A 23660-nucleotide genomic window follows, 5' to 3' on the forward strand; every position below is an offset into this window, starting at 1 on the left:
GGCTCGTCCTTGCATTTCTTGAACAGATTGGGTTACACCTTTGTTTTTGAAGAGCAGGAAAAGTTAATGATTAGCTTGTCATATGAGGGGTCATTCTGTTACAATAGAGGAGCGAATGAATAATGTTCTAGGTTTGTGACATATTTTCTCATTACATTCAGTGAGAAGAGAAGGCTTGCCTCATAAACACGGGGGGAATGTGGGCAGGAATTCAAAGGTGACAGTGGGGTGAGGCGTTTTTAATGCATCACAACTGCGGGTGGAAGGGAAAAAGACATTCCATGTCTGTTTAATATGTAACATATGGGTTCATGGGGGATGCTCGCTCGCAAGAAAGTGTTGGGTATGCAGTTGTCACAGAAGGATGGTGATGTGTGCGCCAGGCGCGCTGAGGTGGCCAGGCTGGGGAGCTGGGGTTAAATGTTCGGGAACTGAGGCATGCTTCCCAACAAGGTGTCCGACCCCATCTCCAGCTTCCAGGCCTGTGCTGGCTGATTCACACCCCCATCCACACAGCCACGAACACACGCACCGTGGTTCTAACACACACACACACACACACACACACACACACACACACACGCGCGCGCGCGCACAAGCACAGCATGCACATGCCTTCTAAGTGCAGGCCCGCGTTCGCCCTGTGACACTTGGCCGGTCGTTTGCAGGTCTAGAATTTCCTTTACAAGACACTCCAAGCCCACATTCCCAGGAAAACTTGAATAGAAGTGCAAAAGTGTTTGATGATAGAAAAAAAAAACAAAAAAACAAAACCTGCCTGCTTGCAGTTCTTGTGTTGGCCAGAATGCTACAATAAACTGTTGCTTTCCACAGCTGGGAGGGCGAGGGCAAGCAAGAGGGGGTGGGGGGTGGGGGGGTGGGGAGGAGGAAGCCAGGGCTGAGGCCAGAAAACTTGAAAGGCAAAATCAAAACTCAGGCTGAGAGCGCCCCTGGGGCGGCGGGGCCTGGCAGGGGGCGGAGGAGGGCGGGGAACGGGTTACTGCGGGCGCGGAGCAGGCGGCAGGGGCGGGCTCGGCCCGGCCCAGCCCGGGCGGGCGCCGGGCGCTGCCCCTTTAAGGCGGGCGGCGCGGGCCGGCCGAGCGCCGCTGTGATTGGCGCGGCGGGATCACTGGCTCCCCAAGCCGGGCCCGGGGGAGTCGGCTGGAGCCCGCTGCGCTTTGATAAGGTCCTGGCAACTCGGTAACAGCCTGAACGCTTGGAAATAAAAATAGCCCGGCAGAGCCATGGATTTCGCGGCTGCCCGGCGTCCGAGGCGCTCGTCTCGCCGGCCCAAAGCCCTGCTGTAAAAGGTAGGGGTGGAGGCGCGGCCCCAGCAAAGCTGCTTCAAAGAAAGCCCTCCCGGGACAGGGGGCGAGGTCGCGCCGAGCCTCCTTGCGCGCGTCGGGGACGGGAGGGGGTCCGGCCGGCCGGAGACCGGGCCGGGAGGGGCGGTGCGGGCCGGCCGGCCCCCAGGAGGGGTGGCGGGGGCGCGGAGGGCGGCCCGGGGCGCGGAGGCGCGTACCTCCCTTTCAGGACCGTGCGCTCGGCTCGCGCCTTTGAAGTGCACTGTTAAATCCACAGCGCAGTTTTTGTTGGAAGCGCCCGGAGGACATTTGGTGCGCGGAGTGACTGCTGGAAACAGGACCTGTGTTGAAAGCCGGGCCGGGCGGGGGCCGGAGGGGCCGGGGGTGGCCGCGGCGGGGGCGGAGGCCCGCTCGGATCTTTTGCATAAAAGGGGCGGCGGGGTCCGCCGCTTCCCCTCCCTGGCCGGTGGATCTCGCTCTAATCCCGGATTGTTTCCCCGCACCCCCCTCCCCTGCCGCGTGACTCCCCATGTTCCCCGACGCCAGGACCGGCCCGGGGGGGCCCGGGGCTGCTGCGAGCCGATCCGGGGGCCGGGGCCGGGGCCCTGCCCGGGGCGCTTGCGAGGTCTCGCCGCGGAGCGCGCGCGGGGATCTATGGTGAGTGCGGAGGCAGGGGCTGCGGGCGGCCCGCGCGCTTTGATGTGCCGGGCGGCCCTTTGAAGTTGGCAGGCCGGCTATTTCGGGGCGCGCTCCGGGCGGGCGCGGAGGAGAGCTTCGGGCTCGGCGCCCAGCGCTCCTGGGGGCTTGGCCCGCCTGCCCCGAGCGCCCTGCGGGCGAGCCCCCTTCCCAGAGGGGTGGTGGGGGCCTCAGGGGAGAGACTTCTGCAAGTGGCGGCTGCGGCGGGGCGGAGAGGGCGCAGATGCCCCCCGGGGAGCGCATCGTGGTGGTGGTTATGGGATGTGAGTGGGGTTGTGCGTGTGCAGGGCTTTGGAAGGTGAGATGAAAGGGTGGCGGCGCCCCCCCAGTTGCCCTCCCCTCCGCCCCCTCCCCTCGCCACCCCCCCTCCCCGTGCCCCTCCTCTCCTCCCGCCTCTCCCCCCTCCCCTCCAGCCACTGGTCCGCGCTTTGGAGCCCCGAGCGCTGGCCGAGACTCAGTCTGCGAGCTGGAGCGGCCCGAGCCTGGGCTCCCGCGTCCCCCGCGCCTCTCCTCCCGCCCGGGCCCTGCGCCCCTGGCCGCCCCGGCCCCTTTGCGGACAGACACGGACTCCGCGCGTCGCCATTTCTGGAACAGGCTCTGCTTTCCGTGCTTTTTCTAAAGCGAGCAGCGGCGCCGGGGTCCGACCCGCGCCGGGATCGGGGTTTGGCGAGCGCCTCCCGGGGCTTCGGCCCCGCGCTCCACGGCTCTGGACGCGTTCTGTTGGATTTGGGCCGGGGGACGGGCCGGGGGCTCGGCGGAGATGAGAGCCCGGCATCGGGCCGCCTTCGTCTTCCAGGTAACGGGGGCCGCTCCACCTCCCCTCCGCCGGGGTCACGCAGTGCTCCCGGCGGCCCTGAGGCCCCAGCCGGGGACCGCGCGCACCCACCCTGGGCCGGGAGGACCGGCCCGCGTCGAGGGTCGCGCTCCACGCCCCCGCCCGCCCCGGCCCTCCTTAGTCTGATCCTTCCTGTGCTGGGGAAAGCGGCTTGTTTATTGGTGAGATAAGACTTTTCTTTGGGAAAAAAAGAGACAGGCTTGATCGAGGTCAGTAGAGTTTGGGATTCTTGGCGTGGACTGTGGTAGCGTGAGACAGTTTCTGGTCCGGTTCTGTAGGGTTCGCGGCTCCGGGAGGTGGCTTGGGAGGCGGGGGAGCCGGGGTGGTGGGTCCCCAGGCTTCTCTTCTGTCTCGCAAAGTTTGAAGATCAAAGTCTCGTCGGAGTGAGTTGATTTCTGGTTTGGGGGCGCGGGGGAGACAGAGGTGTAGACCGAGCCTTGTTCTAGGCGGGAGGCGGGGGCGCAGGGACTTTACAGCTGGGAGGGAGGCGGTTTCCAGCTAGGAGTCCGGGAGCCCGTGCCGCCCCTTGCTGGGCGGGATTCTTTCTCGGTCGAAGATCTGAATTTTTAAGGAGAGGGAAGGGGGAGCGCAGAGGGAAGGGGTGGGTGGGGGGAATGGGAACCAGATGCCGGGGAAGGGCACGTTTGGAGCTCGAGTTATCTGTGCGGAGAGCCGAGTGGGGAAATTTACCGAAATTGGTTTCACCTGCACACAGCCCTGCGGCTCGGCTCCGAGTGCGTGTGTTTGGAGTTGATGCTGGGAGCGGGAGGAGGGAGTGGAGCGGCGAGGCGCGGGCCGGCTGCCCTGCGTGCTGGGGCCAGTGGGTTTTTGGGAAGGTTACGTCTCACACCTCGCATGCCCCTTCTTCGCCCCCACCCCCCACCCTCCCTGCTCCCATTTTACCTTTCCCCGCCCCTTCCCCATCAACTCCCTCCACCCCCCCACCCCCCAAGTGTGCCGGGAGCTCAGATTTCGCCTTTGAAAAAGCGTCTGATACCTTAGATGAGCACCTCGCTGATAGCTGGGTTGCTTGATTTGAATTTGAGGAGTTGAAAAGCCTGTTTACTTTCTTGCTTTGATGTTGGGTAGATCTGGTTTTGATTAGATCAATACCCTTTTCTCTCCCTACCCTCCCCCCTTCCTTTTCTTCCCAGAAAGGAGGCTCAGATGAGCCCCTGCTGACTCGAGAGAGAAAGAGAGACCACGCTGATCGCTGAGAGGAACTGGAGGAAGAAAACAATTCCCAAACTCAGTGAGAAGAGCTGGCTCACCATGAGTAGTGCTGTGTTGGTTACTCGCCTGCCAGACCCCAGCAGCAGCTTCAGGGAGGATGCTCCCCGGCCCCCGGTTCCGGGGGAAGAAGGGGAGACCCCACGCTGCCAGCCCGCGGTGGGGAAGGGCCAGGCCACCAAACCCATGCCGGTCTCCTCCAACACCCGGCGGAATGAGGATGGGTTGGGGGAACCGGAGGGACGGGCATCTCCGGATTCCCCTCTGACCAGGTGGACCAAGTCCTTACACTCCTTGTTGGGCGATCAAGACGGTGCTTATCTCTTCCGGACTTTCCTGGAGAGGGAGAAATGCGTGGATACTTTAGACTTCTGGTTTGCCTGCAATGGATTCAGGCAGATGAACCTGAAGGATACCAAAACTTTACGCGTAGCCAAAGCGATCTACAAAAGGTACATCGAGAACAACAGCATTGTCTCCAAGCAGCTGAAACCCGCCACCAAGACTTACATAAGAGATGGCATCAAGAAGCAACAGATTGATTCCATCATGTTTGACCAGGCGCAGACCGAGATCCAGTCGGTGATGGAGGAAAATGCCTACCAGATGTTTTTGACTTCTGATATATACCTCGAATATGTGAGGAGTGGGGGAGAAAACACAGCTTATATGAGCAACGGGGGACTGGGGAGCCTAAAGGTCGTGTGTGGCTATCTCCCCACCTTGAACGAAGAAGAGGAGTGGACTTGTGCTGACTTCAAGTGCAAACTTTCACCCACTGTGGTTGGCTTGTCCAGCAAAACTCTGAGGGCGACCGCTAGCGTGAGGTCCGCGGAAACGGTCGAAAATGGATACAGGTAAGACTGGCAGGGGTGGAGGGGTGGGTGGCGGATGGCATGGATTTTGCAGATGTTTTGAGTTATGTGGGGTGGATGGTTGGATGGATGTGCTGCAGAGGCTGACAAAGGTCCGTTGAGAGCCAAGATCCCTGGCCATGAATGCTTTGATCTTGCTTTTTGTTGTTGGGGGCGGGGGAGAGGGGGCCCCCACACACCTAAGTGCCTGCAGGCTGCCGGTGCTAATTCAAACACTGGTGAGCATATTCATTAATGCGGGTTACTCAGTTTCCTGGGCCAATCTTAGAAACAGGGGTGGGGGTGGGAAGAGGGGAGGGGAGGGGGGAGAGAGAGAGAGAGAGAGAAAGAAACAGCAGCTTAACAACAGCTTTTGATGCCGCTGAGTCACCAAATACAGTAAGCACCAGTTTTGGAAGGGGTCATTCACCACCAATCAGTAGAGAGTGGAATTAATGTGGCTAGGGAGCCAGCTGGGTTGTGGTGGAGACACAGGAAATAATGTGTGTACCCATTGGATGTGGGGTAAGTGGGATCTTTTGAACTTTTATGTGAAGATAAGAGCCAGCAATTGGGTCTGTTTGTAGAATTAGGTCTCTGCCCGGCAAGAAACTCTTCTCACGAGGGAAAGCCCTGTGGCTGCCCCAGACGAAGGACCCTTAACGTCGGAGTCTGCTGGTGCGTGAATGTGGGTTTTCAGTGCGTGCACCCGGAGGCAGACCGCCGCTGATTATGTTGTTGCTCAGTGTTGATGGAGCAGAGGTCTGGGCCAGCAAAGACTGGGGCCCTGGAGAACTTTCCCTTTTTGAGGCTTCAAAGACAAACAGTCCTTTACAGAATGGCCAAGTCTTAAGATTCTTGACCGTCCAAGGCAACTTCAGACCTCCTGTGAGCATGAGTTTTTCTGCTTCTCTCCCTCCCTCCCCTTCCGAATATTCAAAAAGAGAACGAGCTTCTTAATTCTAGGTTGTTGCTTATGGCATGCAAGGGAAGGGGGGTGGGTACTTGATTGCTGGCTGAAAGGCTTGCCTTGCTAGCCATGGTGTATTTCTTCAGGTGTTAAAGACTGTGGAGATGGCCCTGTCTCTCAAGGGGAGGGCCTCCAGTCACCACCAGCAGCAACAGCAGAAGGGGCAGAGCAGCTAGGTCTGAACCTAGGAACGGAGATGATTTAGGGGACCGCACGCCAAGACAGTTGACTTCTCAGGGAGGGGATGGGCTTGTTCTCCAACCACCAGGGGGCGCTCTTATATCCTTGGGAGCCATTCATAGACATCTGGTCTACACCTAAGTGGAACCGATGGGCTTTTGCAAAGAAGCAGAGGATCACCTGAAGTTGTTTCTGCATCAATAAGCTTATGGTTTCGGGTGGCTTTGAAGGAAGATACTGGTTCTGGCCTCTGGGCTGGGCAGTCCCTGGGCACCTGCTGCGACTGCCCCATTTAATTAAGTGAACATGGAGTAAACCTCCTCTGGTCTCATCGCTCTCCGGTTTGGCAGTGGCCGCTGGGCTCCCTAAGGCCTGTGGTAAGGCGGCTGCTTCCCCTGGGGCCTCTGGCAGGGGGCCTCTGTGTCAGGGCCCCGAGTGTCACCTTTGTAAAAGCACTGTGTGTGGTTTTGGATGTCATCAGTAAGAAGGCACTGGGAGGCAGGACCCCGCCGTGACCCCTCCCCTCCGTGGGGGGGCAGTAGACCCAGCGCTGGGGTGCCCCTCCTCCTGCCACGGGCCTCAACCAGGGTTGCACCAGGATTAAACTTTTGGGAGGTTACTCTTGTGGAACTTTTTGATCCTTTGTGTCGCCATGTTTTCCGTGGCTGTGAGCCGTGGGCATCACCACTCCACAGGTGGCACCTTTTCATTGGCCTCTTGACTTTCCATACTAGGCTTTTCCCCACTGTTGGGTCGGAATGAAATATTGTACCGGGACTTCACGAAGCCCAGGTATCTTAGGTGGGCGTTGTCAAAGAGAATTTAAGCCATATCCAAATTTCGTTTTAACATGCAAGACATTCAAGTGTACAGCGGTGTGTTTGGAGGTGTCCCAGATTATTGACAGGACTGGGTCCTGACTCTGTCTACCACTCACTACCTGGGTTTAAGCCTTTCTGAACCCCATGCGCCATCCATAAAATGAGTGGGCACCATCCTTTCTGTTTATGTCATAGGTTGCTAGTAGGATGTTTTGAACAGATGTCTGTATAAAGTGTTGTAATTAGTGTAATTTAATAATGATAACCACTGGGTATGTGCAAAGGGCAATCAGGTTAAGATACCACTTTCAAAGAGTGACTCCTGGGTTCTAGCCCATAGTCACTGTAACGCGTCAGAGCAGTGGTTCTCAACCTTCCTAATGCCGCGACCCTTTAATACAGTTCCTCATGTTGTGGTGACCCCCAATTTCATTGTGACAAATTGAACATAATTAAAGCATAGTGATTAATCACAAAAACAATATGTAATTATATATGTGTTTTCCGATGGTCTTGGGCGACCCCTGTGAAAGGGTCGTTTGACCCCCAAAGGGGTCGCGACCCACAGGTTGAGAACCGCTGCGTTAGCGTGTTCCCCCAAGCGTGCCTCAGCTTTCTCTACCTGTTGAACTGAAGTCCGTCTTTGCAGCTGGTTCTTGGGGTGTAGGGATCCTAGCTAATTCTTTAAGTCTCCCTCCTAATTCACTCACTCATCGACAAGGTACCTGACCTATGGGACAGGCTTTTATTAAGTGAGTGAAATGAATGAAACAGAAGTAAATGAGTCCGGCGGAGGCTCTCCCTTCGTCAGCTGGTGAAGCCCAGTCTGGCAGCTGGATGCCCAGAGCACTGGCTGGTCTTCCAGGCCCCGTGTTTACCCTGGGCCCTCAGAGGAGCGTCATTTTTAATGACTTGTTTGTGTCCTTACTGATTTGGTGTCAGGTTTAATATAAATAGTTGGAACGGAAGAGCAGGAATTACCCTCAGAGGGAAGGACTCTGGTTTGCCAGTGGTTGAGTGGGAGGCCTGGGCTTTTGATGGTCTCTATAAATAACCTAGAGCAAGAGTGACCTGTTGGTAGAAGCACGTGTAAAAAGGCCGGCACATAAACACACACAGAGTGGCGAGGTGTGTGTGAAGGGGGCTGTGGGATTAGGAGCTGGGCCCAGCATTTATTTTCGGAAGGAGAAGACAGTGTGGGGCGCACAGAGCCCTCCCTGCATCCTTCCTCTCTGCACTGGCCCTTGTGTGTCCCTGCCCATGGCGCGTCTCATCTGTCTCTCATTGGACCCTCTGCTCTGGCCTCACTTAAAATAAGCCTGGCCCAGCAGATGGCCCTCTGCTGGCTCCAAGTGCCTCCTGTTCTCTGAAAGAACTCGCTGATGAGGCCCGTTTTTGTGCGAAGCCATTGGAATCAAGCTTGGCTTCAATTATCAAAGAAAATGATGCCATAGGAAAGATATGCTGGAAGCAGTAGGCCACAATTAGGGTGGAAGCCCTGGGGAGGGCAGTTTGCTAAGACACCCCACGGTAAAAGTTTGCCGGTGTTCTCAGGGCCCAAGTGCCCCAGGCTCCCGAGTGCCCGGCCCCCACCGAATGCCCCCTGATGTGGCCTTAGACCAGCCGTGGGCAAACTACGGCCCGCGGGCTGGATCCGGCCCGTTTGAAGTGAATAAAACTAAAAAAAAAAAAAAAAAGTTTACTTTGAATTTATATTAGTTCACACAAACACTCCATCCATGCTTTTGTTCCGGCCCTCCGGTCCAGTTTAAGAACCCATTGTGGCCCTCGAGTCAAAAAGTTTGCCCACCCCTGCCTTAGACTGTGCTGGCCACAAACAGTGTTTCCTTTTGGACAGTGACTGTGGGAGTAAATTGTCACAGGGCTTCTGGAAGCCCTAAACACACAGCCTTAGAAGCAAGTCATTTTTTTTAAAGTCGCATTGTTTTGAGAGGGGGCCCAGAAGGAGGCCCCGCAGGTCCGTTCTGCTGTGTTCTCTGTAGAGCGTTTGCCCTGGTGCTTGGGGAGGGGTATGGGCCTGCAGCATCTCATCCAGATAAGGGATGAGAATAGATGGAGCAGCACATCCTTCCCCAGGGAGGACGACCCCAGGATCCTCCGCCACCTGACAGCCGAAAGCCCTGTGCACATGGACGTTGCAAACTTGGTCCACCCAGTGCAAAATGTGTACCATGGGCCTCCACTCACCCTAGGAATTTAAAATCCTGCCAGCAACTGGGAGCACAACAGCCCTGAAGAAATAATCAAAGCATCTGGGTACAATTACTGTAGCATGGCCGAGTTTCTTTCCGTTGTGTGTGTGTGTGTGTGTGTGTGTGTGTGTGTGTTAAGTAATCACAAGAAAACAGCTTTAATTCATTTTTTTTTTTCATTATCTGGTGATTTTTGACCAAGTTTGGTTCTTAAAAATTGAGGTTCTTAAAAATTGAGTTTGTCTCCCTCACAACCTGCCTTCTTCCTCTCTGCCTGATCTTGTTATGATTGTAGGAAAGTTCAAACACTTCATTGCAGTCAGCTGAGCTAAGAGCAGTGTATTCTGTGTGTAATGACTGGTCACACAGGAGCCCTCTATTTTGGAAGCAAAGGGAGACGCGTTTATTTTGGGATCCATGTGTTCAAGGAGGGCAAAGCTGGGAGCACACATGGGATCTGAGCGAGGTGCCTTTTTTGTTTGGGGCGGGAGGAGGAGGGATGCCTGTTGAGTCATTTTCTCCCTGTGGAAGTTGAATTATAACCCTTACATTTGGGACGTTGTTGATATGTTAACACCATAAAGATAGCAACACTGAAGTGGTAGAAAGGGTGTTTGGATGCTATTTAAGGCTGTTTTGATCTTGTACTTTGCCTTTCGACTAAAAAGAAAAAACAAAACTTGTCAGCAGCCCATCGGATGGACCCAGATATTTTAAGGAGGTTCAACAAGGTTTTGTGCTTCTGCCCCATGTCACAAGCGTACGCTCAGCTTTGGGGAGACACACGTGAGGAAGTCGGATGGGTCCTGGCCCTCATGGAGCTTCCAGTCTAGTTGCTCAGAGCGTGCATTCAGTGTGAAAACACGCCAATGCTGTGTAAGTAATTATAAGTCGTGATAAATACCACAGAGGGAAAAAGAGCCACAGAGCTCTCTGTTTATGTTGGCTCTTGGTTTTGTGGAGAATTAAACCGATTCCCCCCCAGTTACAGTGCCCTTCTCGGGCCTTGCAGAGGGTGTGAGAACTTCACGCAGCTGGCGGTGTTTGCACTGTGCTCGTCAGAGGCGGATGCCCCACGCCCACGGGGGCTGTGGCTTGCCTGTGGTCGCCCAGCTGCGTGGGCGCTAAGCTCGCACCAGCTCTCAGCCTCTTGATTTCTGTTCCCCATCAAGGGCTTCCAACGCTTACTTATTTCTGTGCTCCCGAAGACGGGGAGGGATCCTGGAGAAGTTATCTTGTCCATCTCGCTTTGAGCAGTAGCCCCAGCCAAGCACCCCAGGTAGTGGGGCACTCTGGGCGACTTTAAAGACTTGGGCAATTCCATAACCTGCCCCCATCCACTTCGCGGGCCCACGTGGACCCTTAGAAAGTAAAGTGCTCTCCTCTCTCTGACTTACGAAGCCTGTAAGCCCATTTCCTCTCGTTTTGCCTTTGATGCCAAACAGGACCATTCTCTTCTTCTTTAGTTCCCTTGCTGACTAGGGGACTGTTTTCACTGAATCACACCTCATTCCTTCTCTTCTTCAGAAATACCGATTGCTTTTTAATTGTCATAAAGAATCCTGGGGGGGAGTAAGATTTCTCGCCCTTCACAGATATGGGAACAGGGCCAGAGCATGCAAGTGACTGTTCAAGGTCACTGGGCCCAAGGTATTGGATAGGTTCCATTGCAGTGTTCCCCCTTTGCCCTTTCCAGCTGATTCTGCATCTGCATAACATCTCTAAGATCTGGCTTTATGTTCCCGTCTAGTTCGGTAGAAGGAAGAAGGAATCAAGGTGCCTGCCAGCCGAGCTTCTCAGGGAGTCCAGCTGTGGGTTCCACATGGCCCAGTCTCCAGCCTGGTGGCCTCCCAGAAGGCTGTGGGGTTCCACCTGGGTTTCCATTATTTCTTGGATGTTTGTGAGGATGAAAGATGATTGGGCAGCAGATGCTCGATAAACATCAAAGACAAGAACAAAGACCCCACCCATACTAAGTACTCAACCAATGGCAGCTCTTGGTTTTTATCAACATTTCTAAACTGAGGGGGTTGGTTTAGATAATGTCTAAGGTTCATTCTGACTCCAAAATGTTACGACTCCGAATGTGACTTACCTTGTTAGTGCTGTCACTCCTGCTACAAGGGTGCAAGCCCCTTAGAGGCAGGGGCCGTCCTCCTCCTCCTCCTCCTCCTCTATCCCATTCGGTCTGTCCGGCACCTGCCCCGGTTCAGCTCTTGTACCAAATTGTGGCAGCAGCTCCCTGCCCCCCCACCCCCCCCTCCTTCCAGTCCACCCTGGTGCACCCTCTCTGTCACCCATGCTGCTGGGAAAACCCCAAGCCCTCTCCTCTCCCTGCCCCTTCCTGACTCAACTAGCTCCACCCACTTCCTCTCCAGTCTGGGCAGGAATGAATATATATATATATATTTCAGAGAGCGGAAGGGAGAGGGAGAGAGCGAGAGAAACATCAATGATGAGAGAGAATCATCGATTGGCTGCCTCCTGCACGCCCCCTCCTGGGGATCAAGCCCAAAACCTGGGCATGTGCCCTGACTGAGAATCAGACCATGACCTCCTGGTTCAGAGGTCGATGTTCAACCACTGAGGCACGCCAGCTGGGCTGGGGGGGACTTTCTAACTACTTTTTGCTTCCCCCATCCTGGGTGGCATCTCCTCGAATTCCTGTTCACCCACCAGGGTTCACCTTGTTTCCATCACCCTCCAGCTAGAAACGTCCCGGTAGCTCTACCAGGATGACCTCTACCAGGTCACTCATACGGCCTCTTATTCTGGAGTTTTTTAAATGTTGAGGCTAGTCTTTGTATCAGGAAGCAAAAGAGAGGTTGAGAGAGCACCAAACAAACCAATCCCATGCCCACTGGTACCAGCTCTGTGGTCCAGGCCAGGCTGCTGTACTTGTGAGACCGCCATGGGCACAGGGCTCAGCGCCTCCCCCAGGTGGCCATGAGGATTAAATGAGGTGAGTAGAAAGGTGTGCTCCTCTTCATGGGCCTGGAATTACACCGTCTACCTCCCTTGTGGTGCCCACTCTCTCCCCACATATGGTGACACCCTTACCAGGCCATGGGTACCAGGCGACCAGAGACCGGGGCTGGGTACACCCACAGTCCAATGCGGTGCCGAACACATCGTTGGTGAGTGGGAGCTCAGTGCACACAAGCATAAGACTGCCTTGGCCTTTCATGGCCTTGCATCTGCCAACCCCAGGCCATCGTTATAAGACCAGTCACAGTGGCCCGATGGGGTCGCAGTGGCCTGATGGGGTCGCAGTGGCCTGATGGGGTCCCAGTGGCCCGATGGGGTCGCAGTGGCCCGATGGGGTCCCAGTGGCCCGATGGGGTCGGTTCTGTCTCTGAGCCCTCTGTTCCCCTCCAGTTGGTTTCTTTGTCGTTGGCATGACTTGGTGGGCCCGTGGAGCATGCCCGTCTTTGTAAACGAGGCTGCTTGCAACTTCAGGCTTCACAGGCCCTTCCTGCAGCCCCAAGACCACCGGGGCCCCTGTCTCCCCCCCCCCCCCACCCCTCCCCACCCCACATAAGTCCCTCGCTGGTGACACAAGAGGAATACGACCCAGCAGGAGGCAGACATGCTGGTTGTTCAGGGAGGAGATCAAGAGGGCAAAATGGAGCGGCAGAGGCCACTGAAACAACAGGGGGAGACACCGGAGGAGGGGCCTGGACCCTCCTTTGAAACAGCTGTGCTGCTCATTTTAATCCCACCGGCCTTAGCCAGCCTGGGAGAATGAAGAGCAGGGGTGGGAGGGAGGATGCAGGGGACACACAGAGCAGAGGCCCAGCTGTGGATGGGGTGCAAGTCCTAAACATTGTCTGAAACTTTTCTGTGCCATCTGTCCAGCTCGCTGGCCCCAAAGCTGAAATGTGAAGGTCATGCCAGGCCTCTAAGTGGTTGCATCTCAGAACTATGCTAACAGCTACGGAGGAAACTTATTAAGATACCTTAGGACCCTGACATTGTATGCCCCTGGGGCTAGCTTGGACAGGGGACAGGGAGGGGGAAGACATCCCATCTCCCCTCACTTACTCCCCTCTTCTATTCCATAGCCTCCCCTCCAAGACCAGAGTCCTGTTCCTTCCCATATGTGTGTACGTAGAACTTGCTAGGATCCCCTGGCTGCCTCTGGGGTCCTCCATCCCCAGGCAGACCTTCCTCTGGGGGCAGAGGAACCCAGCCTGTTTTCTCGCCAGGGCCAATCAGTGTCTTATAAGCCCCTGCTTTCTGCCCAGAGAGCAGCCGGCCCTGGGCAGCAGGTTGCCATTGAATGGATCGTGGGATTGTGCACTCGTCCTGGGGCCACCTGGCTACCTGGGTTCCTGCTGAGCATCCGTGACGCACCGCTGTCGTACTTTCCCTGCAGGTCCTTTAAGAGGAGCGATCCTGTTAACCCGTACCACGTAGGTTCCGGCTACGTCTTTGCACCAGCCACCAGTGCCAACGACAGTGAGATATCCAGCGACGCACTGACTGACGACTCCATGTCCATGACGGACAGTAGCGTGTAAGTATTCTGGCGTCCCCATCACATGCCTGGCATGCGATTCACAGGATCGGCTGGCCAGAGTCCTCAGCCATCCTCACCTGGCTTTGCAGATCCCAGCTGTGGGCATGTGTTTGGTGGTTGAGGAGGGTGCCATGGCAGGTGGGGTGGTGGTAAGCTTCGAGCCTTGAAGGGAAGGTTGGGTGGTACCTTCACAGAAGAAAACTATGGTAACGTATGGAAGGTTGAGATCTATACATTTGAGTGTGACCACACATCTTTTGGTTGTCATTTTGCCTGCCTTCCCTGTGGGCACAAGTGCTGGGTTGGCCTTGAAAGCCAGGTTCTATAGAACCAACAGGTGGGGGGCAGGGTGGCGTCAAAAGGGTTTGTGTTTAGTTCATTGTTTTTGAAGGAAAAGGCATGGAAGGTGTGAGTCCAAAAGTGTCAGTTTCCCTCATGAATGTGCTCACATGGGCATCGTTCAACTGAATAAGTCTCGGTGGATTCCTGCTCTGTGTCGGGTGGGGGTCTACCCAAGTCTGGGTTCCCTCCAAAGTCGAGCCTGGTCTTGGCTGTTTTGCAGATGGATGGCTTTGATTTCTGAAAGCCATGCAAGTCATCAGGGTGGTCTGCTGAGGTCGGCAGGGCAGCGGGCAGGGTCATGCTTTGAGCTTTAGGTCATTTGTGGTCATGCATGGAGGCGAACAGCATACATTCTATGTGAATTCCAGTGTGTGTGTGTGTGTGGGGGGGGGGCGGGTGCGGTGGGCTGGGTATCCCCATCTCCTGCCATCCCTTGGGATTCTGATGCCGGAGGCTGGAGGGAGAGCCTGGGCTTGGGCAGAACTTCCTCAAGAGTTTTCACCCAGCACCGGTCGAGAACCACCATTCTGGACATGCTCTTCGAAGGCTTTCCCACAAATGTTTTGAGTAGGACCTTCTCCAGCTCAGGGAGCAGTTTTAAAAGGCAAACCCATTGAGCTGTGTGAGTTCTGGCGTACTTAGAGTGTGTTCCTTTTACCTTCCTAAAAACCGGGCTGCCTGTTCTTCCAGTTTGTTTGAGATTATATGGTTTTTATTGGCCAGTGTCCTGTTGCTTGGTCTCTGGCATGGAACTAGTTAGAAGGAAAGTTGATGAGGCTGGTTTGGGACTCTGCTGTTGATTAAAATCCTGGTGGCTTTTATTGTGTCACCTCAGATTCCCCTGGTGGTAAAGGGAGAAATCCTTAAGATGAAGCATCCTACTTTAATAAAAGAATAGCAGTTTTGCCTTGAGAAGCAATAAGTAAGGGTACGCATCTTTCCTCCAACGTGGAGGAGTTCCACAGAAATAAGTCAGACTGAACTCCTTAAATATCCATGTTGAGAAAAATGATCCTTTGATGGACATAGTTCTTAATACATTTTTACTCTGTCTTTATGGAATAGTATTAGGTAGGCATAATTTATTTCTTGATCCAAATAATTAATATCAAAATCTGTTTTTGTACTACGTTGTATTATCTCATAGATTATAAGGTTATATCAGGCTATCTGCCCCTACACGTGGTATTGTGCCCCCCCATTTACTTTTTTTTAATGTACATTTTATTGACTTCACAGAGGAAGGGAGAGGGAGAGATCGAAACATCAGTGAGAATCATTGATTGGCTGTCTCTTGAATGCCCCCAAATGGGGAACGAACCTGCAACCCAGGCATGTGCCCTGTAATTAGGATTTTAAAAAGATTCCCAGGTGATTCTAATGTGCAGCCAAGGTTGAGAACCACTGTCCTAGACCAGTGGTTGGCAAACTCATTAGTCAACAGAGCCAAATATCAACAGTACAACGATTGAAATTTCTTTTGAGAGCCAAATTTTTTAAACTTAAACTATATAGGTAGGTACATTGTTATTAACTTAATTAGGGTACTCCTAAGGCTTAGGAAGAGCCACACTCAAGGGGCCAAAGAGCCGCATGTGGCTCATGAGCCGCAGTTTGCCCACCACGGTGACCATAGGTCGATGCTCAACCACTGAGCAACACTGGTCAAGACCCCCTCCCATTTTCAAAGTGAGTTTTCCTTTTTCTGGTCACCCTGCCTGCTGTATGTTTGTTTGTTTGCTGCCGTTCTGTGCTTGCTACTGGTAGCATTACTCCTTGAGCTTTTGTGGTTTGTGGGTTGCGCGGGAGTGGAAGCATTATGTGAAATAGGTTAAGTCGGATTTGAATGAGGGCCTTGAGTGACTGCAAAGTCAAAGGTAGTTTGCGGAAGGCTTCTGTTTAGTTTCCTTAGAGACGGTTCTGGCCGGCTTGCTGGTCTTTGCCTGCATTTATTTCATTTCCACCCCCATCGCCGTGTTCCTCTGGCTTCATGATGAGATAACTGGGGACGTGGTCCCCATACGTGGTTGAGCCTCACAAGACCCGATCGGGAAGGTAGGCCGTCCTGTGACTGACAGGTGGAAGTAAGGCCCACGCTGCCATAGCTTCTTGTGGCAGGACCGGACTCCGCTCCAGGCCAGACACCGGCCCCTGCCCTTTGCCTCTCCCGCTTTCCCCACGCACCCACATTTCCCACGTGAGATGTGTTATTAGGACTGGTGGGTAATGAGACCTTTGAGCCACTTTGAGTTTCTTTTTCTTTTTATTTATTAGTGATCACCCACACTGCTGCTTTTTTAATGGGTTGGAGGGAGGGGGAGACGGGGAGCAAGTTCTAGCTTCTCCCCCGCACCCTCCCCCGTTACCCCTCTTTTTTCATCCCCTTCCCAAAAGAAAACCTTCCTCACTGTATTTACAGAGGTGACTTTAAAGCTCCCCCTCCGCCCCCCGTCCCCCCTTTAGCTAAAGAACTTGCGGGCCTGGAGCCGGGAGAGCCTCTCCTCTCGTGGGATCAGACAGGTGGCCTTTGCGAGCCAGTTGTTCTGGGCAGAAGGTAGAGTGTGGCCAGTGAGGTCCACTTCATACTGGGCAGAAGGTAGAGTGTGGCCAGTGAGGTCCACTTCACACGGAGGCAGAGCCCTCACTTAGTGGCTTTCTCTCTGGGCACAGGACATTCCCTTGGGCCCCCACTGGCAGGACCTCGGGGATCCCGCGTAGGGTGAAGTTGCGTGGGCTTGGGGGTGAGGAAACCAGGATGCCAGCCTCAAGAGCAGGTGCCTGGGAGGGCCGGAGACCTGGGGGCCCAGCGCTGGGTGCGTGCCTCCTCCCAGCCAAGTGGGCGGGTATCCGATGGGGCCGCGACAGCTGGACCCGCTGGGCCTTCCTGTGCCAGCCGGGAGTGGGCATCCTCTCTCGGGAGTGGTTCGTCCAGGGGCTCGCCTGCTGCTGCCCAGAGTAGGGGACAGAGGGGTCTCCAGAGCCCATCAGATGGGCTGAGTGTTTGGGCTTAGACGTTTCTGTGGGTGTCAAGCTGCCAGGCACTGGGCGTCCCCGGGGCCCTCCCCGCGCTCCTGCCCAGCGGACTTGGAGTGCCCTGAGTGCATGTGATCTGCCCAGTGTCGGGCGGGTCACCCAGGATTCCCAGGGCTGGGATCGGACCCCTCCTCAGAGCTCTGCCAATTGTGGGCCTGGCGCACATGAGAGTGGCGAGCGAGGAATAAAGTGTGCGGGGGATGAAAAGCCGAACTGAATCGCTTTCAGCCCATTGTTCATCCGGGGAAGCTTAGAGGGGATAAGAGGGTAGCAGGCCCTTTGAAATTTCCTTGAACAAGTGAATAGGAGCGCCCCATAAAGCATGAAAAGGCCCTGGCTGTTTCTCCTGGCCACAATGGCCGGCTCGGGCGGGGAGGGGGCGGCTGTCCTGCTGGGAGCTGAGGAGGGGAGGTGACTGAGGAGGGGTCGAGGGGGTCACGGCCGGCCTTCAATAGACTCCAGAAGGTTGGAGTTCATTAGACACAAGCCCGGGGAGGCCATCGTCTCATTGGCGATAGAACCAATGAAGTCCCGGGGCCTTTGCAGGGGCCTGGGTGGAAGGTGGGCAGGGCCAGCCTGCACTTGCTTATTCCAGGGGCAGCGGGGCCTGGAGGTCCGGTGCGGGCGGGGATTTAAAGAAACCATGGCTGGCTTCTGTTTTCCCGCCAAGTAAAACGCCCTGTTAAGGATGGCTGGGACGGGGGGTCCTGAGAGGCCTCTGAGAAGGCCCTTTTATGAGCCTATTACTCTGAAACCCACATTCTCGGAAGAAATGGCTTTAACATTTTTTTCTTTTTCTTTTTCTTTTTTTGAAAGTTAGCTGCCAGATTCCCAGCCAAGTCCCAAGCCCCGTCTTTGGAGTCGGGGGGGGGGGGGGGGCGGCGGCGGTGCGCTGGGCATTCCCGGGCCTGAGGCCTAGGAGGAGGAAGCCAGAGGCTGGAGACCTCAGCAGCAGCAGGTCCCTGTCCCCCAGGTGTGCCCTGTGTTAGGTGGCAGGCATCGTGTGTGCCACGTGCAGCAGCTGGACTTGAAGGCTGTGTCCGCCCCGGGTGTCCCCAAATCAGTGCAGGACGCTTCCCTCGCGTCACACACAGAGGGCGGCGCGGGTCGTTTTATTTATTTATTTTTATTTCCCTATATCTTATTTATGGGTTTACTTTGGACACCAGTGAAAGCCTCCGTGTGAACTTCAAATATTACCTTATCTTACAAACCGGGCTTTTGATGTTGGCTGTGATCAGAGGCCCTCTGAGAGGCTGCCAAATGGAACTGAGCGTGGACGCCTGAGCGCGGGAGCCGCTTTCAAAGTCCCCGGAAAACGACATTCAGGTTAGGCCGGGCACCACCGCGGAGTCAAAAGGCTAAGCTAATTGGCTTGGCTTAAATGGCAGCTAAATGGAGTCCACACTTCAAACCCGGTGCTCCCAGAAACAGCTGGGCCCTTCTGGGCCCGGCAGCGGCTCGTTAGCTCACATGTCCGTAATGAAAGGAGGCCGTGTAGGGACCGGCGCACGGCTTCAGCTCGCAGTTCTGAGCAGCCAGGAAGCTGATCATAGACTTTAGAGCCCGAATAAAAAGGAGAGAGGCCCCCTTCTGGAATGAGGGGCTGTTTTGGAAGAAGATGCTTGGCGAGGGGAGAATTAGAGCCATATTTCCTTGCAGGCGCCTGTCAGGCCTCTTGGAGCCTCAGAGTTGAAATCTCCCTTTTCCTGCACTTGGTTCCATCAGCTGCCCTGGGGGATGGGGGTGCAGGTGGTGGTGGTGGTGGTGGTGGTGGTGGGATGGGGGTGCTGGTGGTGGGATGGGGGTGCTGGTGGTGGTGGTGGTGGTGGTGGTGGTGGTGGTGGGATGGGGGTGCTGGTGGTGCTGGTGGTGGTGGTGGTGGTGGTGGGATGGGGGTGCTGGTGGTGCTGGTGGTGGTGGTGGTGGTGGTGGTGGGATGGGGCTGCTGGTGGTGCTGGTGGTGGTGGTGGTGGTGGTGGTGGGATGGGGCTGCTGGTGGTGCTGGTGGTGGTGGTGGTGGTGGTGGTGGGATGGGGGTGCTGGTGGTGCTGGTGGTGGTGGTGGTGGTGGGATGGGGGTGCTGATGGTGTTGTGTGTGTGTGTGTGGGGGGGGGGGTGGGGGTTGGTTGAGGCAGTGCTTAAAAACCATCATTTGATCATTTGTTCCTTTGGCCTTCAAATGGGCCAGTGAACTGCTTCCTCTCACCCCCATACTTATGTTCCCCAATTCTCTTTTCTTTCTACCTCATATGGGAAAAGACAAAGGTCAGAAAGCCTGACCACTGATTTACGTCTGGGAAGGAGAAAAGACTACTAGAGGACAGAATCTTGGCGGAGATGGGCGGGTCACAGTGGGGTCATGGGGTGCTTGACTCCTGGCCCCCAAGATTGTCGGGAAGAGGCCTAAAGCAGAGACATCCACCCTCTTAAATCCCAGAAAAGGGTTGCTGGCCAAGAGAAAGGCAAGGACCGGGCCTTGCAGCCCTGAGGCAGCAGGAGATGGTTAGACCAGCATGAACCCCAAGTTGTGGGCCCTCCACTACCCACCCTTACCCCACAGGGGTTTAGGTTAGCGACCAGGAGATTCACCTGGCATGCCCCCTAGCCAGTGAGTATCAAGTGGTGGGAGAGGACTTTCCAGAATGTTCACCAGGTCTCCCATGGGTCCCTTCAGCATATAATGCACCCCTATGTTCAGTCAGGAGCTTTGCCTCCCCAGTCGAGGAAGGTGTAGGTGGTTGAGACACCTGCTCTGGAGCCCGCAGCGGCTTGGGCTCCAATCCATGGACTGCCCGCTGCTGACTGTGACGCTGATCATCTAATGTGGTGGAGTTGGGGTTTTGTGGAAACGGAGTTGGGCTCTATGTTAGGAACGTCTGACCCCCAGTAGGAACTCAGTGTGGGGGGCCAGCAGCCTTGGTTGGAACCCATCACCTGGTTTTCTGCTCACTCGGTATGCCCTGGAGAGCCCGGGGTTCTCTCCCTTCCCAAGGTGAGAACATTGAGTGTCGGTACATAAGCTCCAGGTGGGCACTAAGCTTCTGCACTTGGACCCTTTATCCTCCAGGGCCCCGTCCAGTCCCCAGCCTCATGAGCAGGAGACTGGGCGACCTGACCTGTGCTGGCAAGTGGCTGCCGCTTCCCCCAGCGCTTGCTGCCTCTGCCCTGGGCCTTGCCCTTGCCCTTGCCCTTGCCCTTGCCCTTGCCCTTGCCCTGGGACAGGACTCAGTGTGTCTAAGGCCTTTAGATCCTGCTCTCCTTCTGCCCTGCACCTCGATACGATGATCCTTCATGTGCTTCTCAGCCAGGTTTGGCTAGCAGATCACTGATCTGTGCCCCGTATCATCCCCGGTATCATCCCCGCCGAGGCCCTGTCCAGCCTCGATCAGCAGACTTCCGGAAAGCGCAGCCACTGGAATCCTAGGGCCTCGCAGACCAGGGGCCAGAGGTCAGCCGCTGGCTCCCTCCTGCGTCCTTTTAGGCACTGCTGGTTCCACCCACTGCTGGTTCCACCCACTGCTCCCTCCCATGCACAAAACACCAGGGAAAGGGAACAGCCAGACCCCTCATTGCAATGCTGCCAGCCTCCAAGGGTGATGCAGGGGGGTGCTGTGTGACCATGAGGCTTTCAGCTCCGGGAGGGACAGTGAGGGGAAAGTTGTACCCCCTTGACCATTCGGCTGCTCTCAAGAATCAAGTTCTCTTCTAAAAAGCCACAGCCACGTCAGGTTGTGTTTCTGGTGGAGACTAGCCGGAGTCCCGAGTGCAGGCGTTTCTTACCTCTTCCACCCGTGTTTTTCAAATACCACGAGGAAGGACGTAGGGGCCCGTGCTGCCTTCATTCGGGCCTTTGCCAGGACATCGTTGACAATACACTTCCCCGTGAACCACCTGGCATGCCCACAGCCAGTGAGCAGTAAGTGGTGGGGGCCAGGGCTGAAATTGCAACACCCTGCCCCCCCCTTACCCCCCCCCCCCCGCCCAGTGGTCCTTTCTCCCCATTTCCTGCCGTGTTTCATCGTGGTAATTACCACCTCTGACATATACAGGTTTTGCGTTTTTATTTTTGTTTATTGCCTGGGCACCCATTAGGATAACGCTTCATAGGCCGTCCTCTGCATTTCCCCTGCTCGTTTGCCCAGTCCCTCGAACGAGGTTTGGCACATAGTAGGTACTCAGATACTGGAATGAACTGCACAGAATGCCACAGACTAGGGGCTTTGCCTCTATGCCCACCTTGGTCATGTCTCTGAGACTTGGTTGGTTGGGATTGGAGCTGAGGGAAGGGAAAAGCCCGAGGTTACCCTGCTGGCGATTTGTACGAGGAAGACATTTGGAAACGCCTGGGAGGGTGAGGTCGGAGAGTTGCGCAGCTTCACTAACGCCTGGCCTGGCCCTGGTACGCGCCAAAAGGCACACCTGGTTTCCCGATTCGGGGTAGTGTGTTGTGGTGGCAACAGATTGTTGGGACGACCAAAAGGGTCTTAGGATCTCCTGCTTCGGGCACCTGTAAAATGAAGCGTCTTCATTCTGGCTGGGCTGACTGGAGTGGAACCCAGTTCTGTGAGAACAGCCCGAGAGAAGCGCTTACCACCCTCTTTCCAAGTCGGGGATCCTGAATCCGAGAGGGAGCCATTTCCAGAGATGGTTGATGGGCAGTGGTTTGGCAGTGTGATGGTGGATGACTTTCCCGCAGGGATAGCCGTGGCCCTGGGGCAGGGTGCACTCGGGGAGGTGTGTGGCCCCGTCCTCGGTGGGATCTGAGCTTCCTGATGCTGACAGCATCTCGTGAGCCTGCGGGTTCTGTCTTTTCCCTTCCCTTAGAGATGGAATCCCTCCTTACCGCGTGGGGAGTAAGAAACAGCTCCAGAGAGAAATGCATCGCAGCGTGAAGGCCAATGGCCAAGTGTCTCTACCTCATTTCCCGGTGAGTATAGCCTAGAGGGGGAGGTAACTGTTTTCAGCCAGGAAGAAAAGGGGTGGGAGGAGGAGGGGCATAGAGATAGTAGGAGGGGCAGTGCTGGGCCTGCTGGGAACAGGGTGGGGAGGCAAGACCAGCAAGGAGTGCTTACATTGGTTTGTTGGGTTGTGATGCTGAGCAGAGGGGAGCTTGACATGACCCTCCTGAACCCTCCCATCTTCTCGTTCATAAAAGAAAATTCTCTACGAGAAAGAAACCAAAGCAGTTCCTCTGGGAAACCAGGACTTGATAGCAGATCGTCCACGCGTCTCCTTGGTCCCACCTCAGTGGGAGCATCCTGAGGGCAGGGAGTTTTGTCTCTTCTTAGCCTCCCTGCTCCCAGAAACGAACAGTGCCTGGCACATGATAGGTGCTTGTTGATTGATCGATTGAATGGATGAATGAATGAGGAAAAGGAGGCTCAAGGAATCTGCTTCCTGTGGGAGGAAAATTTCATCCCTAGGACATTCTTGTGTTGACGGCATGGCTCAGTCGTTTCCATCATCCATGTATCTATTGACTTGGCCATTTCTCCTGCTGGCCTGAGGCCCTGGAGGGCAGCGATAGAACTTGTCTGTTTCCAACCCCAGCACGCGGCTCAGTCCCTGCCGTAGGCTCTGCACCTAATGCTGCCGAATGAGTGACGAGTTGGCAGCGAGGGTGGCAAACAGCTTCTTCCTGCGGTTGCGATGAGAGGCCAGCATGGCATGAAGGGCCCCTCTGTGCCTCCCTTCTCTTTCCGTGTCCTGGAGGGCAGCCAGCACGTGCCCCTGTGCATTTCAGGAGCTGTGCTTCTGGCAGTGCTCTGAGGTGCAGGTGGCAAGGGTGCCACCCCTGGGGTCGGGGGCGGGGGGGGAGAGTGCCCAGTTTAGAGCAGCATCTGTGTTCACGAATCCTTCCCGAGAATCCAATCGGTCCATGGGTTATGTTGCATTTGGAAAATTAACACTTGGAATTGCTACTCCTGTGTTGCATCAGTGCACAGATTGTAGCCAGAGCAGCTCGTTCTGAAGCCTTGCACAGTCCGGGGCAGACTGAGCTTGTCCTAAAATTAGCACATTAAGATTGCTTTTCTGGGGACCTCCAGCATCTCCCTCCTCAGTAGCTCTACCCCCCAAATACAACAGTATTGATGATATAAACATTTTTTGACAGGGCAGGGGTCTATGTGTATTAATAAAGGAAACTTCTAACACCCTGGCTTGTAAGTTAGACGCTTCTGTCCTGGGGTGCAGACCAAGTTCTCCAGGAGGCAGCCCCGTGGTGGGGGAGAGGGGCTGCACGGAGCCTGCCTGTGTGAGAAGAGCCATCTCCTACCGAGGGGGGCAGGGTTTCTGTCCCTTCAGCAGGGTCTGCAGCTAAACGGTCACCAGGCGAGGCCCACCCATCTGCCAGGGAGAAGGCTGGCCTGCCCACGTTGGCCTTCTGCTGCCCCCACCGCACCCCAAAGAAAAGGGCAAAGCAAGAGGGAAATGAGGAAGGAGGCAGGACTCCGGGGAGGAGGTGGGCGGGAGGAGGGTGGGCGAGATGACAGGAGGAGAGAAAGCCGGGCGGCTGTGGGGGTTCTCTCTGTTTGCTGCTTTTGGCAGGCGAGCTCGGTGCCTTTTTATATTCCGCACTTGATTTGGAGATGCTCCCTTTCCCTTGATAGAGCAGCTTCAGGCAGCCAAACTCAGCAGTGTTCTGCTACTAGCCCG

At 55.5% G+C, this 23660-nt stretch overlaps 1 protein-coding gene across 2 annotated transcripts in view; it reads left to right on the plus strand.

Moving 5' to 3' along the window:
* Positions 1 to 3993: 3993 nt before the first annotated feature.
* AXIN2 (axin 2) overlaps positions 3994 to 23660 on the plus strand; it is a gene marked incomplete at its 5' end in the record, with an annotated part of 28708 nt that continues 9041 nt past the window's right edge. Inside the window, 3 exons of one of the 2 annotated variants that reach the window (XM_081109909.1) lie at positions 3994 to 4922; positions 13482 to 13622; positions 21828 to 21930. In XM_081109909.1, the coding sequence (XP_080966035.1) occupies positions 4108 to 4922; positions 13482 to 13622; positions 21828 to 21930 (1059 nt within the window). The remainder of the gene's footprint in view (positions 4923 to 13481; positions 13623 to 21827; positions 21931 to 23660) is intronic. The other variant, XM_081109908.1, reaches the window with a different exon arrangement.

Source organism: Myotis nattereri (assembly GCF_964212035.1).
Source record: "Myotis nattereri genome assembly, chromosome: 16".
Classification (NCBI taxonomy): domain Eukaryota; kingdom Metazoa; phylum Chordata; class Mammalia; order Chiroptera; family Vespertilionidae; genus Myotis; species Myotis nattereri.